General features: G+C 36.6%; 1 protein-coding gene across 5 annotated transcripts; it reads right to left on the bottom strand.

Moving 5' to 3' along the window:
• Positions 1–147: 147 nt before the first annotated feature.
• On the bottom strand, positions 148–15,749 carry LOC104586370 (U-box domain-containing protein 33-like). Of its 5 annotated transcripts, none has more exons than XM_010243576.3 (10): positions 15,565–15,749; positions 15,048–15,475; positions 12,522–12,643; positions 11,961–12,082; positions 11,342–11,446; positions 10,491–10,965; positions 9,806–9,949; positions 8,635–9,165; positions 7,802–8,551; positions 148–446 (listed from the first exon to the last, which is right to left on the bottom strand). In XM_010243576.3, exons 2-10 carry the CDS (start codon positions 15,232–15,234, stop codon positions 261–263), a joined length of 2,622 nt encoding a protein of 873 aa, XP_010241878.1. In that variant the 5' UTR covers positions 15,235–15,475; positions 15,565–15,749; the 3' UTR covers positions 148–260. The 5 variants fall into 5 exon arrangements, with proteins under 5 accessions (XP_010241878.1, XP_088746728.1, XP_088746729.1 ...); XM_088890602.1 differs by having other exon boundaries at positions 10,497–10,965; positions 15,565–15,748; XM_088890603.1 differs by lacking the exon at positions 15,565–15,749 and adding an exon at positions 13,190–13,254 and having other exon boundaries at positions 15,048–15,240.
• Positions 15,750–16,297: the final 548 nt, after the last annotated feature.

Here is a 16,297-nt window from a genome sequence, read left to right as displayed (position 1 = left end):
ATTCTCTTAATATCAACAAAAAAGAAAAAAAAACTTGGATGTTTGTTTTTTGTCATCTATTACTGCTTCTCTCCAGTTTTAATTTATGGCCAAAGGGATATTCGGATTTGATTTTAGTTTACCTATTTTTATTCCAACAATGTGTTTAACAAATTTTGTATTTCACGTCATCTTCTTTCTTATATGGGCATGTGTACTTGTATTTTGGTTATATACAAAATTTAAATTAAAAGAATAACAAAAATACATACAATAGGATTTCAGGGATGGTTCTGTAGCCATTCTTGAATTGCAGATCGTAGGGCATGATTTGGGATAAGATTGCAGTGGGCAAGCTTAAGGTTTGTCATGGGTGAAGTGTCGTGGCCACTGTCGATCCATGCTTTTAATGCCTCAGCTTCATACGTATAACCATCTGCTGCAATGTGAGGGTCTCGCATGATTTCCTACAGTTTGATCAGGAATAACAACCATAAATCCATAATACAAGAAAAGATGTACTCATGTTTTTAATCAATTTTTGTTTTTTTTATTGTTTTTCAATCCAAGCACAAAAGCACTTAAACATTGCAAAGTATAAACATGTAGGTTAGGCTGTGTTTGGTTGCAATGCAAATAAATTTGCACTGATCCGCAATGCAAATGATTTGAATGTAAATTCTGACAACTTTTTTGTTTCAAATTTGCCTTTATACTAATGCAAATAAAATTGCACTGCAACCAAACACAGCCTTAAGGGTGCAATCCAAACCCAAATCCAACATGTCTGCTCTTGTGAGTGTTAGGTGTACATCATATAATAATACATCAACAGTCCACAGTCTGTACGCTGGTTGTTATGTGTAACATAAATACAGTGCTGAAACATCGTGACCTTGTGGTCCTCGTTTTCATATAAAACCCAACTGAGACTATTAGGGTAAAAAATAAGTAAAGAAACTGGGCCCAAATAAATCCAACCCAACCCAACTTTAGATTGAAGGTTGGGTTCCGCAACGGATTCAGTTGAGATTCAAAATTTAAAGTTGACCATTGACCTAACCTAATTTAGCCCAAATTGAGTTCATGCTTACATGTGTGCAAATAAATATTAATCACATAAATACGAAACCCAAAGCAAGTGTCCCACTTTATAAATAATATTATAGGGAAAGGGATTAATATAAAGTTAAAAATCAAGACAAATATGTTTGGGTCATTATTAATAATGGGATTAAATCACATTAATGGCAAATACTAGGCACAATCGAACCATTACTTTTCAGCTTCTTCCAGGTACGTGGACGACTGACTTGAGTCCTATCTACATACTATATGTATGACCAATGCAAGGGGGGTGGGTGACCTGTTGCGGAGCTGGTAAATCAGAAGACAGCTATGGCCCCTTGAACCTTGATGTCAACAAGACAGTCTGGGTGGGCCAACCTAGCATTCCTCCAGTACATTAGCCCTGCCCGAATTCAGGATTGGCTCAGTTAGAACGTCCTACTTTCAAATTGAACACAGCCTGGACCAGCCCATGCGGCCATACCTCCATTCAGGAATCAAAGATACCACTGAAGGAAACCAACAGGGTGTCCTTTAATTGTATCGTACCAGGTGGTCACCCATATACCGGATATATCATATTCGAGAAAAGGCTTCGGCTTGGGTCTGGGACCATTTACCAGTCTGGGACTCTGGGGAACTTGTCATGAGCCGGATCTGCTACCCACAAGACGCAACCCACGAAATCTACACCCACGTGGATGAGGCCCAAGACCCCAATCGTGATGCTTTTGGTCTAACAAGTGCAATGCCACGTGCTCATGTTAAAAAGCTAGGAAGAGTTTCACTTGCACGGGTTACCCGCTGAGCTGGAATTGGAATTATGAATTATCTTTTCTTGTTTTCTTTTAGTCCCATAGAGTGATGAGATAAATGCTCAGTGGCTTAGTAGGGTGGCAGAGATGCATGCAAGCCATGGGCACACAACTCGAAGGAACTGATTTTCCACGGGTTTGAATTGATATCTCCTCGATGGGCCAACTGACAACCTAGGCTACATGGTTATAAGCGAGTTAAAATCAGCCCCCCACTGGAGGGCGCCCCACAACGTTCCACTGCACATCCTCGCTGCGTATTGAAAACATCTCCCGATGATGCATCGAAAAATGTTTTTAATACACGGGAATGCATTATAGGACGTTGTGGGGGCTGATTTTAACTTGAATTGATTACAGGCGGGCTGAGTGACAATAAGCAAACAAGACTCAATTTTTATTAAGACATTTTAACTGCAAAAAAAGGAGGTAAGTCCTAATGCCAAATGCAGCCTTATACCAGATGAGTGATGAGAAGCTTGGAAAGGTGATGCACATACAACTATAAGCTGCATCCTGCTTTAGATGGGAACACTTCAACTCACCAAGAGTTGAAATGCCACGCGGTGATTAGTTGTGTTATGTCAATGGGTATCTGGTCTGGATCCGCATGCTTGAGTCCACCTAGATCTAGATCCTACCAAAAAATGGGTTACGGGTCCATTAAGGTTTGGGTATGGGGTCATACGCTTTGAGTCCTGATCCAATTTGCCAAATGCCCAATTATGATGGCTACCCATCTATGTATTTGATTAATTAATTAAAGTCTTGTAACTAAAGTCAAGAGATTGGTTTCCGAAATGGGAGCCTAATTCCACCCAAGGTTCAAAGTATTGACACGTATCGGTCGATACGTATCATTCCGAGACCCCTCCGATATGCCCCTATAGTGGGTGAATCGAGGGTTTGACCGGTTCAGGGGATGAAAGAGACCTAAACCGGCCCCCCTGAACCGGTTTCAGAAAAAAAAAATAAAAAACTTAAAAAAAAAACAATATCAATTCTCCCAATACGCCCATACCAGCATATCGGGCATATCGATATTTTGAACCTTGATCCTACCATTCAATGTGGTTCAAGTTTGACAATATTGGGTGAAGATCTCTGGTGAATTGAATAGCAAGTACTGATATTTGGTATGTAAGGCTGTGGTTTGATAGCCTAAGGGGTATTTTTGAAACTTGAATTGCATTGAAGTACTCATTTTAATAAAAGGGGTGATTTCTTGTTATCAGACATTTTAAAACTTGAATGGCATTGAAGTATCTTTTGTGTCATTTTCATGGTTTTTAAAACCGAACCGGCCAGGGGTCCGGTTACCAATTCGAACGGTCCGACGGTTCAATCCGAACGGTCAGCCTGTTTTAACAAAAAAAAAATGAAAAACGGTCAAAACCATTTGAACGGTTAACCGGCTGGTTCAGTAGTTTGCTGACCAAAATCAACGACTTTGGGGGAAAACAGAACCGGTCAGGTGACCGATTCCCGATTTTTCCGGTCCGACCATCCGGTCCGGTCCGGTTTTGAAAACCATGGTCATTTTAATGATGGATTTTCTTGTTATCATACACTTACCATGTTTGGTTCAACTCTCATTCTTTCTCATTATTACCTAAAGTAAAATTCTAAAATGAATAAAAATAAATAAAAATGGGCAGAATGAGAAAATATTGCTGTGAACCAAACTTATTTTTTTCTAAATAATATATTTTTTTCCAATTTGAAAAGTAAGTGCCATATGTTGCTCATTTTAAATCTTCGAAAAAGTTCTGTGCTGGCAGTCTCCAAAACCATCTATTTACCGACAGATGGCCAATGGTCAATGTCTGTCAACATAAGTTTCCATGGCAATCCACCAATAAACATCTATAACAACGGTTAATGTTTGCCATCATAGAGTTTCTTTAAAGAATGAAAAAAAGCAAGATGGGATATGAATAATTTTCTTGATGTAGTGAGACCCATGGCAAGAATTTTGTAACTAAATGCTCTAATATTATTCATTCTTGCCCATTATAAATTAAAAAAATGAAGCCTAAAGCAGTAAACCAAACAAGGCCTATTTATTTATTTATTGATTGATAGATAGTTATTGTAATTTGTTACCAGACATTTTATATCAATGGTTTAAAAAAAATACAGCACAACAGACGTTCAAAAAGGAGGGAGGTTTCAGCCTAAACATTAGGTATCGGCTGCCATATAAAATGCCTGATGGACATTTAAGGGGGTGTTCTACAATATCAATGTTTTTTGTTTTCATTTATTTTTAAATTTGCCATATTAGCAGATTAACCAAAAGAACGTTCATGAACTGTGTTTATATTTTGAAATCTAAAAGCAAGTTGATTTTGTTTAAAAAAAAAATGTTACTAAAACTGCCAAAATAATAATTTCTAAAATAAAAGTATAGAAATTATATGAGTCATGGAACATGATAATAAATAACATGTTCTTTAAACTCAACAATTCAAGAACAGATTTGGTTTCAGTTTTGGACACAAGGCTGTTTTGGTTGCAGTGCAAATTTATTTGCACTAGTACAAATGCATTAGAGTGCAAATGTAAAAAAAATGCAAATTCTTGTTTAATTTTGTTTTGGATTTTACTTTATTCTGCCTCATGTCTTAATTTACTCCATTTGTACAACAAAATAAACTAAAATTTGAAACAAAATAGGACAGAATTTACACTCAAATCATTTGCACTGCCATGGTTTTCCATCAGTGCAAATTTATTTGCATTGCAACCAAACAGCCCAAGAAAAAAAAAACACATACATAACCATAAACCAACAACAAATTTTCTGTATTTTTGTTATTAATAGGGCTGTGTTTGGTTGCAATGCAAATAAATTTTCATTGATGCAAAACTATGGCAGTGCAAATGATTTGAGTATAAATTCTAGCCTATTTTTGCTTCAAATTTTAGCTTATTTTATTTGATTGCAGTACAAATGAAGTAAATTATGACATAAAGCAGAACAAAATAAAATCCAAAACAAAATTAAACAAGAATTTACATTTTTTACATTTGCACTCTTATGTATTTGTACTAATACAAATTAATTTGCATGCAACCAAACACAGCGTAAGAACCAATTCGTTTTCAAATCAGCCGGAACCAATGACTTTTTTAGAAGTACCAATGGCATAACGTTAAGACTTATTACAGTCATGGGCCTATTGGACACAGCCGGGCATCGGTTACCCATTACCATCTTAATCACTCATAATACCACACCAGGGGACTCTAGCAATTATTATCAAGGACCATGGATGTCTGCTGCTATGCCATATAATGGGTAATGGCTGGGAGGCGATAGACTTAGGCCATGTTTGGGAGTGTTTATATTAAAAATAAGAGTTTACATATGCATCCCACGTCCCACAGCACATCCCCACCATGTATTGGGAACATCTCCTGATGATGACATCATCATTTCTGGTATTATCATTGGGAGATGTTCCTAAAACACGGTGAGAATGTGCTGCAGGACGTTGTGGGGCACCCCATAGATTTGAACTCTAAAAATAAGTGCTTAAAAACAAGTACTTATTCGAATAAGCACTTATTTGCATTTGGCATCCAGCTTTTTCAAGTGATTTTAAAAAATAAACACATTTTATATCAAGTGTTTGGTGGTCTTTTTTTCCAATAAGCACTTAAATAAGCAATTGTGACTCTTTTGTCCTTCATTTTCTTTCAAATTTTCAAAATATCCAATACAAATTGAATGAGTAAAAGTACTTTTATGAAATGTAAAAGTACTTATGTAAAATACTTTTTATAAAAATGTTTTCATAAAAGTGCTTTTATAAAAGCACTTTTATAAAAGTGCTTTTATAAAAGTTCTTTTACAAAAGTACTTTCGTAAAACAATTTTTAGAATACCGATTATATCCTTTTACAAAAGCAATTTTACAAAAACACTTATAAAAGTAATTTTATGAAAAGTACTTTTGTTAGAGGAAAGTATTTTTATGAAAGTACTTTTACAAAAGTAATTTTATGAAAAGTACTTTTATGAGTAAAGTATTTTTATGAAAGCACTTTTATGAAAGAACTTTATGAAAATACTTTTATGAAAGCACTTTATAAAGGTAGTTTTACGAAAGCACTTTTATTAAAATTCTTTTACGAAAGCACTTTTAATTTTATGAAAAGTACTTTTGTGAGGAAAGTATTTTTATGAAAGCACTTTTATGAAGTACTTTTACGAAAGCACTTTTACAAAAGTAATTTTATGAAAAATACTTTTACGAGTAAAGTATTTTTATGAAAGCACTTTTATGAAAGTAATTTTATGAAAGAACTTTATGAAAGTACTTTTATGAAAGCACTTTTACGAAAGTACTTTTATAAAAGTATATTTATTTCGTAAAAGTACTTTTATAAAAGTGCTTTCATAAAACTATCTTTATAAAAGTGCTTTCGTAAAAGTACCTTTATAAAAGTGCCTTCGTAAAAATACTTTTATAAAAATTATTGCTTTTGTAAATATACTTTTACAAAAGTGCTTTCATAAAAATACTTTACTTTCATAAAAGTACTTTTCATAAAATTACTTTCGTAAAAATGCTTTCATAAAAATACTTTACTCTCATAAAAGTACTTTTCATAAAATTACTTTTATAAAAGTGACTTGTAAAATTGTTTTTGTAAAAGGGTATAATTGGTATTCTAAGAATTCACTGAGGACAATTATGGGAGAAAAAATTGAATAAGTGCTTATAGTATGAACACTTAAAAAAAATAGAAAATTTGAGCTGAAAAAATAAGCCCTTATTTTAAAATAAACACTTATTTCAGACTTATTTCCCAAACACCAATAAGTGCTTAATGGTGTGGTTTCCACCCAAATAAGCACTTATTTTTAAGCACTCCCAAACATATCCTTAAAAAACGGTAATATCATTCTTCTGTTTGTGAACTACCTACGTATAATAATTTTGGTGGGTTGTAATTCTATATCCTCGTGGTGAAGATGTGATGGATGATGAGTAGGGCTGCAAGTTAGATTGATCAAATTCGGATAAAGGTAAACCAAATATGATCCAATAAGAATCCGAGATGATATCCAATTTCGATCGGCTATCCAACATCTCACGGATAGGTTTGAACTCAATTTGATTGTATATCTAGATGCCCGATCTGAATCCCAATCCTAATGGATCAAATCAAACAATGTCTGAATTCCATCTAGTTAATAAATGAATTATAGAGAATGACCTTTTAGCCCAGGGTCAGAATTCATAGGCACAAAGTACAGTTGGGGTAGGTGCCAGCTCGGAATTGATGCCAATTCACGGGAGGATATGGGTGCATAGAGAGTGGGTTTTTGACATTTTGAATATTTATAGATTTGCAAGAGAATTTAGAAATCTGCATTAGGCCTGTCCGTACTTTTCTATTATATTTTCACACCCAATTTAATCCAATTACGGCTAAATGGGATTAAATTTAATCCAAGTCCAACTAAAACGAATTTAATCCAAGTCCAACTAAAACGAATGGGATTAAATCCAATTCATTTGCACCCTTAATGGATGAGAGAATGAATTGTGTGGAATCTGGATTTCTTCCTCACACCAACCTCACACCTCAAAGCACTTGCAGATGTGAGGAACATGCTGTAAGGTGGGTGTGAGGAACATCTTGTGAGGACGAAATCGGAACTCTTGCCTTATCTGGATTTCCTCCTCACATAATGGATCTCACTTCTCACAGCCACCTCACAGCACTTGCAGCTGTGCATTTGGAATATCTCCCCATGAATGAAAACATACAAGAGAGATGTTCATGATGTGCAGCTGCAACACGCTGTGAGGAGAATTCAGTGAGGATTGCTAGTCCCTACTCCCAAATACCAATGACTGGGTAAGGAAGCCAAGATTTGATCTTGATTTTAAAAGTAGAGCCAAGTAGTTAACACTCACCTGAAAGACGGGGCAAATGAAATAGGATGGAACGCGTCCATAATCCACTGGTCCCAGATGGGCTGATGAAGAAACTGCACAGGAAGCCTTCATCGGCTCAAGCACCCTCCATGGGTCTGATCGAAGCTCTGGACGGTTTTTCCGGCTAATCTCACAACATCTAAGTGCCAAGTGAGCCAATTGCCTTGCTTGCACAAAAGGCCAGTTTCCTGCCGATGCATCCAATACTGCATCCAAATTGTCCTTCTCTAGTGCATACTGCATCTCCCTCATTATGCCTAATGGTGGTCTCCCCGTCAACAGCCTTAACAGTACTACCCCAAATGAGTACACGTCTGACTTTGGTGTTAATTCTCCGGTAGAGAGGAATTCAGGATCCGCATAGGCAAATGTACCCTTTGGGTCAGTTCTCCAGCATGCTGAGTCTTCATCATGGGGGATGAAACGGCAGATGCCAAAATCACCAAGCTTACTGACAAAGTTGGCATCAAGGAGGATGTTGGCAGGTTTGAGATCCCCATGGACAATCCTATGAGGAGTGTGGGAGTGGAGGAACATCAGGGCAGAGCACATTTCTGCAGCAATTCGAGTTCGCATTTGCCATGAAAGAGGGGGAGTGTTGTCCTTACAGGCAAGTCGGTCTTCAAGGCTGCCATTGGGAAGGTACTCGTATATAAGACACCACATTTCTGGGCAGGTTCCAATGAGAGTGACAAGGTTCTGATGCCGCACTCTACTCAACACATCCACCTGCATCAAACATATGCTCATGAATCAGCCAGTGTGAAATAACAATGCCAAACTTCAATCCATGAAACTTGGGCCAGATTTACCTCCCGTTGGAATTCGATGAGACCTTGCGAGCTATGAGAGTGAAGCATCTTTATCGCCACTTGGGTGTGACGAAGGTGTCCCCTGTATACGCTTCCACATCCCCCCTCACCTATCTTCAGGGCTGGGTCAAAGTTTTGGGTAGCTTCCTTAATCTCTTCTGCGGAGAACTCAGAGAAGCATTGCATCCTTGATATGCTTGTGTCATCATCTTCCATCTTTTTTCTCAACTCCAAAGCTTCTCCAACTGCACTCTCACGCTCTTTCTCCAACTCATCTCGCTCATTCTTAAGATTCAGAATAAGTTCATCTGCTAAAACGAGCTTCTCCTCCAACTCTAGCAACTCTGAGTTGGTATAACAAATTTGCCTCTCCAGTACTGATTTCTTGCCCTGGGCAATCTGAAGTTCTTCTGTTGCTTGCTCCAACAAGCTCTTCATTTTTTCAACCTTTCGTTTTTCTTTTGCAAGCAATTCCTCCATTTCTTTTCTTTGCAACTTCTCTTTCTCATACGACATTTCTGACGCTTTGGCCTGCAAAGTTCAGCTGTACTTGTGAGATCCAGGAGAAGAATATGAAGGCTCTCCCCAGTTTTCATTTTGAAAGTTACATATTAAAGCAGCTGGAAATGATGCAGCATTTCCTATTGTATGCAAAAACCTAACATCTCGTTAACTTGAAATTCTAAATTAATATATTTTTGTGCCGCTTTAACACAAAAAACATATTAATAAACTTTTTGAACTTAGAGTACAATCTTAAACCCATCAAAATTTGGCCAGCTGATTCCATTGTAAGGGACTCAAGATCAACAGGCCTGTAAGGCTCTGTCTACTGTTCAGGTTGGAAGTAGCATAATCTATTTAACTTTTAATTTTCTTGCTTTTCTATTAGAAATTTCCCTCATATTTACTAGTCAATGAGAATAAGTAGAAAATTGACTTTGTAGTAATATTGCAGAGTAAATAAAGAAACACAATATTCTACCAAAAAATCAACAAAGTAAGAAAATCATCATTACAGGACATGACCCTCGATAGAGCGGAATGGCAAAAGGATTCATTTAGCTGATTCCATATGGATGGCTAAGGCTTTATGAAGTCAAAGTCGAAAATAGGATTATCCATTAAGGAATAGAAGGATTTGGATCAGACAAAAAAAGAAATTACTTACTCTTCGTATAGCCTCAATTGCATCCCTTTCAGCTTTCCGACGCCTGACAGACTCCTCAAATGCTTCTTGCTTTGAGTTCTCAGCATCAGCCATGGCTTGTAGAAGTTGATCATATAGTTCATCATTCACTGGTCCTTGCTCCACCTAAAATCCAAAGAAAATATTGAAGTTGTTCACCCATTAAAGAATTTGAGTTGGTAAGTTAGACCCAACTGACCCAACTTGACAATGGTTTTGAAAGAGAAGCTCCTAATTCCTACAGAGCCAAAGGAAACTGAATTTAACTTCTCTACAATTCAAGGGTGTATAGATGCAGAGTTAGAACTGGCAGGACAGACCTACCAAGCACATCACATAGCTTTTGAAGCCTTAATTGATTGCGGGATTTGGAACTGGGTCCAGCTCAACTTGCTTTTCTTAACAATTGATGCATGATTTCTTCCAAGGCTCCAACTTGTTCTTTGGAGACCATTGAAAGAAAAAACCTGCAGCATTACCCGCTAAAAAACTCGGGAATGTTGTACTTTGGGTGGCTCAGATTCAACCCAAATGCAAGAATTTAACTTCACTTTATCTTGATTTAACAGGTATTTTGAGGCACATACCACATATTTCAAAACTACTATCCCTCTACTAAATATACAGATGGTAGACAGTACTATAACAAGTAGCAAGAACTACATACAAGTACCGGATCATTTGCAGGAGATGTACAATGAAGATCCTCGTTGGGTTCATAAAGAGAGGACAACCCCTCGTCACTCTGAGCATTCGTTGTCATTGAGGTTGTATCTAAATTGCCAGCTTCTCCAATTGAAGACCACGTTGAATTACCTGAACTCTGAGAAGGGAAACTTCGTGATATCATTTCCCATCCATTGGCAGTCACCTCTATAGATGACTGAATCCGTGGTATTGCCATTTCTCCAGAAACTTCTGAGGAAGATGATGCTGTGAGTCTTCCTCTGTGACTGACAAATTTATCAGATTTCACTAGTCGGAATAGTAAATCCTGAACTGGGTTTGTTAGCCTCACATGGCTGTTTTGTGCCTGCAGAAGAGATCCAGAATTGAAAGAGGCTGATTGGGTAGGTCTGGTGCTTGGACTGGCCATTGGCGTTGGAAAGACCTCTGTTTCTGATCCTTTTGAACTACCTTCCCTGTTTCGTAAACGGTTCTATTGTTAGCGATGGTTGTCACATTAAAGATCCGTTTGGAAGAACATTTTTTTGAGTTAAACTTCTCGTGATTCCTTCAGTACATCACAAGTAGAAACTAGTCATCCATGTTATATATGTGGTAACTCATCATAAAGAGCTCAGGCCATTTAACTGCCCGTCTCTTGAACCACTCACATATTACAAAGCAGCCATGTTGGATGTTTAAATAGAGTATAAAGGTTCAAAGCAGGGGGATAATGGAAGATTTAGAAGTGTAATGGAGGCCTTTAGGATCCCCAAGATGTTCCTTGACTTTGGGTCCCTTATCATCATTATTGGCATGACCATATTGTGGTAACTAAAATCTAATGCATACCTTGTGTAGATAAGGTTTCCTCTACAGATAAACCATATATGGCATGATGAATGTGCTTGTTTGCTCACATAGATTGCTTTCTTTGATTTGAGATCCATCATTCTCCTGAAATGGCAAGTAAGAATACAGGTTAATGAACACATTTTGAAGTAAATGCAAGTCTCAGTAGTGTTGGTTGAGTGAGTTTTGTCTTACATAATCCTACCAAAGAGGTTAAAACACACCAAATTTAACTTAGAGGTCACAGACAATCAAAATACAAATTCCTATTTCAATAGAATATCAAATAGGAAGAGACAAAAATGGCGTCAAATTCTTTATAAGACTTTATAAGAGTTAACCAAAAATGTCAATATCAACATTTTAGTGAGAGTAAAAAAGGGCACACATCTAACAGGCCAATATGAACCTGTTGACACGTTTCCTTAATCAATGTCTAGTTCTGTCTTCAAAAAATAATGTTTTATCTCAATTGAAATATTAGGGTCCTATTTACTATCTTGTTTAGACTTTTGAATGGGAGTTATAAGTCTTAACAGCACCAATCACAAAAAATATAAAACCCCAAGTGATAAAAATTAAATATAGAAATATATTAGACACTGCAATTAATTTATACTTTGAATAGTGCTTGTCTGCTGCTGCTCCCATAACGAGTTTTTTATTCCCATGCTGAGCAATGAGCTCTACGATCCCCTGCTCAATACTGTCCATTTCAATATCTAGTTTCTCTGCTTGGACCTATAAGAAATAAATCATTGAGGTCAACAATCATTAAGAACATTTATGCAAGTATGTCCATTATATATATATATATATATATTCAAAATGGGTCTCCAAGATGTTAGAATGGTTTAGATCTGGTACATACATATGGTGGACAGCCAGTGAGAAAAAGCAATTTTCATCACCAAACACTGGTTTTCCTAACCTTAAATGAAAGTGAATACTACTTGTTTTGTGCTATTATACAAAATTATCACTGTACCTCACTTGAAAAAACAATAAAACTGTCAAAGTTAAAAATGAGGATCATTTGTTTAACATTATTGGAAACAGTTTCTCCCCCAACTTCAATTAAATATGAGGATCATTTGTTTTGCTATATGAAACAAAGTTAATCATCATTGGAGTACAATAGAGAAACAACCATATGCATACTTCAAGTGCAAATCAATACCCCAGTGGAGAGGCAAATCGAAAGATATTCATTTAGAGTATCATGCATTTTTTGCCTTTCATGGTCTTGGTGTAACCTTGCTTCCTTCTCTGATGCTGCACTTATTGGAAGATTTCCACCCACTGTAGAACAACAAGAAATGGGGAAAAGATAAAAATTACTATGCCATAGAAGATAGCTTGAGAACCATGTCTACATAATAAAAATGAGAAGAGTGAATTAGATAAGGCAAAAAAAAGGAGCACAATGCACATAAGAGATATAGAGTTCTCCTAATCATTTTATAAAAGAGGAATGCTGGTAAAAAATGAGTTTATGCAACTCTTGGGATACCTAGCCCTTCAGGCAATGTGGAATCCATGCCTAATTTTGTCATGTAATGTGTATTTTCATGGGTCTCACCACATCTGTACGAGTAGACATCCAAAAGTTGCATAACCCGTGGGCCTACTAGTATTTCTCTAAAGAAAGAAGTGCTTCTCCAAAGAATTGAACTCGTGCAAGAGGATTAATTCATCAAAAAGTGGTTTCCAAGGCAACTGTATTTGCTCTAGACAAGGAGGAAATAAATTCATTAAGAAGCATGTTATCCTAGAATTGAAGAAAACCATGAAGAAAAGAAAAAAGAAGCTGATCCTTGGAGCATCCTGGGAAAAGTGGTTTCTCACCAGTGGGACCTGTTAGTCTTGTGCAGTTGAACAGGCCCAACCAAAAGAAGTGCTTCTCCAAAGAACTGAACTCATGAAAGAGGAAATAAGTTCATTAAGAAGTGGTTTCCAAGGCAACTGTATTTGCACCAGAGAAGGAGGAAATCAATTCATTAAGAAGTATGTTATCCTAGAAAGTAAACCAAGAAGAAAAGAAAAAGAAACTGATCTATAGCTTTGGAGCTTCCTGGGAAAAATGGGTTTCTCACTGGTGGGACCTGTTGCTCTTTTACAGTTGTAAAGGCCAACCAACCTAGGTGATATCTAGGAGTCCGGATCTTCTGTACTTTTTTGTTCTCCACTCCCATTCAGTCTGTGACACCTACAGATTCATGGGCCATATCCTCCTCCATTCACATGTAAATACTCATGCATATCAGACCAGATGTGATATTTTCATAACTTTTATAATTTTCAGTTTGGTAAAGATTTTTGAATTTTAATTTTTAGTAAGTTCAATGTAGGAGTGTGTTTAGTTTGTTTAGAAGTTTATGAAGTATCTAATGGTTGTCTTGTGGACTCCATAGTTTTCTTTTATTTTTTGACCTTAGGTTGAAATCATGTTACTCTTTTAATGCTTTTTTTTCCAGAGGTCAAAACATGTTTGTTTTGCTTGATTTTGATATTTCTGATAATTCTTTTTAGTTACATACCCAACAAGGCTGAGGTTTTGTAAATTCAATGTGAAATTGTGAATATGGAAAATTTGGCCATTTTATTCGCAAGATACTAATAGGCGACAATTGAGTTCAGAGATTCTATTTTGTTTCAATCTTATAATCTAAAGTTAGGAAAGTAGGCTAACCAATTATTCTTACTAGAGTCTACGAAAGTACATCTTTTGGTAGTACTAGTACCTAGTGTTTGAGTAAATTAGAATATGGAATAAGAATAATTTGAATTTATTTATTGTGAGCTAAGTCCTTGTTTTTTTTTTCTCTCTTCCAGTCTATTCTTTCTCATATATCTCAATTTTCTTTGTCCACTATTCTTAGCTTAGAACCGCAAAATCTGTAGGACATTCCTCCTGTCCAAGTCCATATTATTCTTATATTCTTACACATTCTTATTAATGTTTCTAGGCTTGATATAGGAACTCACAATTCCATAACAAACATGGCTCTTGATAGAGCAGAATGAGGATAGAATTTGTGTAGAAAACCCAAAATAGATTGGTTTAAGGTTGAATTGGATGTGAAATTTATTGGTAAAGCTATTGGAATGTGAACTTTATTGATAAAGCAACTAATCCCTGGACCAGATTTTCATCATGTAAATTCTTAGGTCAAGGAAATAATGAATGTAAACTATAACAGTATCATATAGAATATATAATTCATGAAAATAGGGACAAAATATAAAAAATAACAGCATCAAAATTGTAAAAGAATTAAAAAAAAATGAGAACAGTAGAGAAAAGATTTAATACTTTGTTCCAGTTATCCCCAAGTCTTGTTTCCTAGCTATTTTTCCTTCTGGTTGTCTCAATTGGAATTTAAAAATTAGAAGCCTTGTCACCAAGAACACTGAAAGAAGTTCAGTGCAAGAAAATAAAAGCGAAAACATAATACCAAAACGAGAAAAAACAGTGAAAAGAGACAAACAAGTCTAATAGCTTTGCAGTCTAGCAATCTGAATTCAGCTGGACTACCTACTGGGCTACTCTTTCTTAAAGGAGAAGAGATTCTATAAGAGAATTTCAAGAAATCCCAGTTCTGAATGATTTAAAAACTATGAAGCTAGAACATTCAATCTGATAGCAAAGCGGACCATATAATAGCTTGAAATGAATATTCACGGAAAGGTCTGATTAACTTACTGAGCGGAATTGTACGTGGAGGCTGATGAACATGAAGGATGCATATCTTATCCCTTCCCGAGTTCCTTAACGCCCATAACAGAGTCGATTTGCTCTCCTTCACGTCTTTTCCAACGGCCACAAAGATTTTATCTTGAACATTACTGGTCGAAGGTAATGCTTCGGTAATCTCTCCACCACTCTCCATCGGAGCCCCTCTTGACCAATCGGTTACAATTTCCACTTCCTTCTCTGCCAGTCTCTTTTGAACATCAAAAAGAGAAGCAAGCCAGGCGCGCGGAATTGCTTTCTAGGTTTTCCCAGAGAGATGTTGAGACATGAACATGTTGTTCGAGATTCCCGTCACAGTGACCGAGCAGTTTCCGCTTCGCAAACTTATCATTTTACGAACTTTTTTTCACTCAGAATTCAGGCGTCTAGCTTCTCTGCTGCAAGTAGGATAAAGAAGAAGAAGATGATGACGAAGACAAAAGAACAGCTCAGCGCAGAAAAGTTTGAAATCTCAGACCGAACCGACCTTTATAGATGAATTAAGCTGCAATTCGTCAACTTGTAAAGCCCAATGGCATCGATAGAAACGGAAAGGACCAACTTTGGGGAGAAAAATGTCTAAATCTCTGAACTCTCTATGGGTATGATTAGCCACCTTTCTGTTAAAAAGGCTGCACTTGTCTTGGGCTAAAAAGACTAACATATAAAACAAAGAGATATAGCGTTGAAAGGGTAAAAGGGCAAAGTTCTTGCTATGCGAAGCTTCGTGGAATCGTGGACATTGTGGTACCTAACGTCTACTTAAAATATATATTTTTAGTGTTAATTAATTAACAGTTTAACACATTGTTATCTCTGTATTTGTATATTTTTACATGGGAAAATATTCCCAATGCACGGCTGTAGTTACCCTGCCTCCCCTTTCGAGGTTGTTTCCTTAAAATACCAACAACCAGACAATATATAATTGGCCGCCTGGCAAGTTTAAGTATTATATATACAGTCAGCCTAGACTCTAGAGTCTACAGGGAGAAGGATGGGGATTTTTGAGGTAACGGAGATGTGTGATTAATTAATGAGCGTAGCCACCACGCAAGCAATCTGCACGGTTGTTTAGGTCTCATGTGAGCCACGTGGTTTATTAATTACAGTAATTAACGACATTTTTCGTAGGAGTAATTAAGACTTAATTCCTACCTCGTTCTTTCGGTATTGCTTCTTGGAAACTATCCAGAAAAGAAAAAATAGAGGCTGTTCAT

Source organism: Nelumbo nucifera, chromosome 6 (genome assembly GCF_055504915.1).
Source record: "Nelumbo nucifera cultivar China Antique chromosome 6, China Antique-T2T, whole genome shotgun sequence".
NCBI lineage: Eukaryota > Viridiplantae > Streptophyta > Magnoliopsida > Proteales > Nelumbonaceae > Nelumbo > Nelumbo nucifera.
Note: the sequence above shows the minus strand (reverse complement) of the source record. Positions and strands in the feature narration are given on the sequence as shown.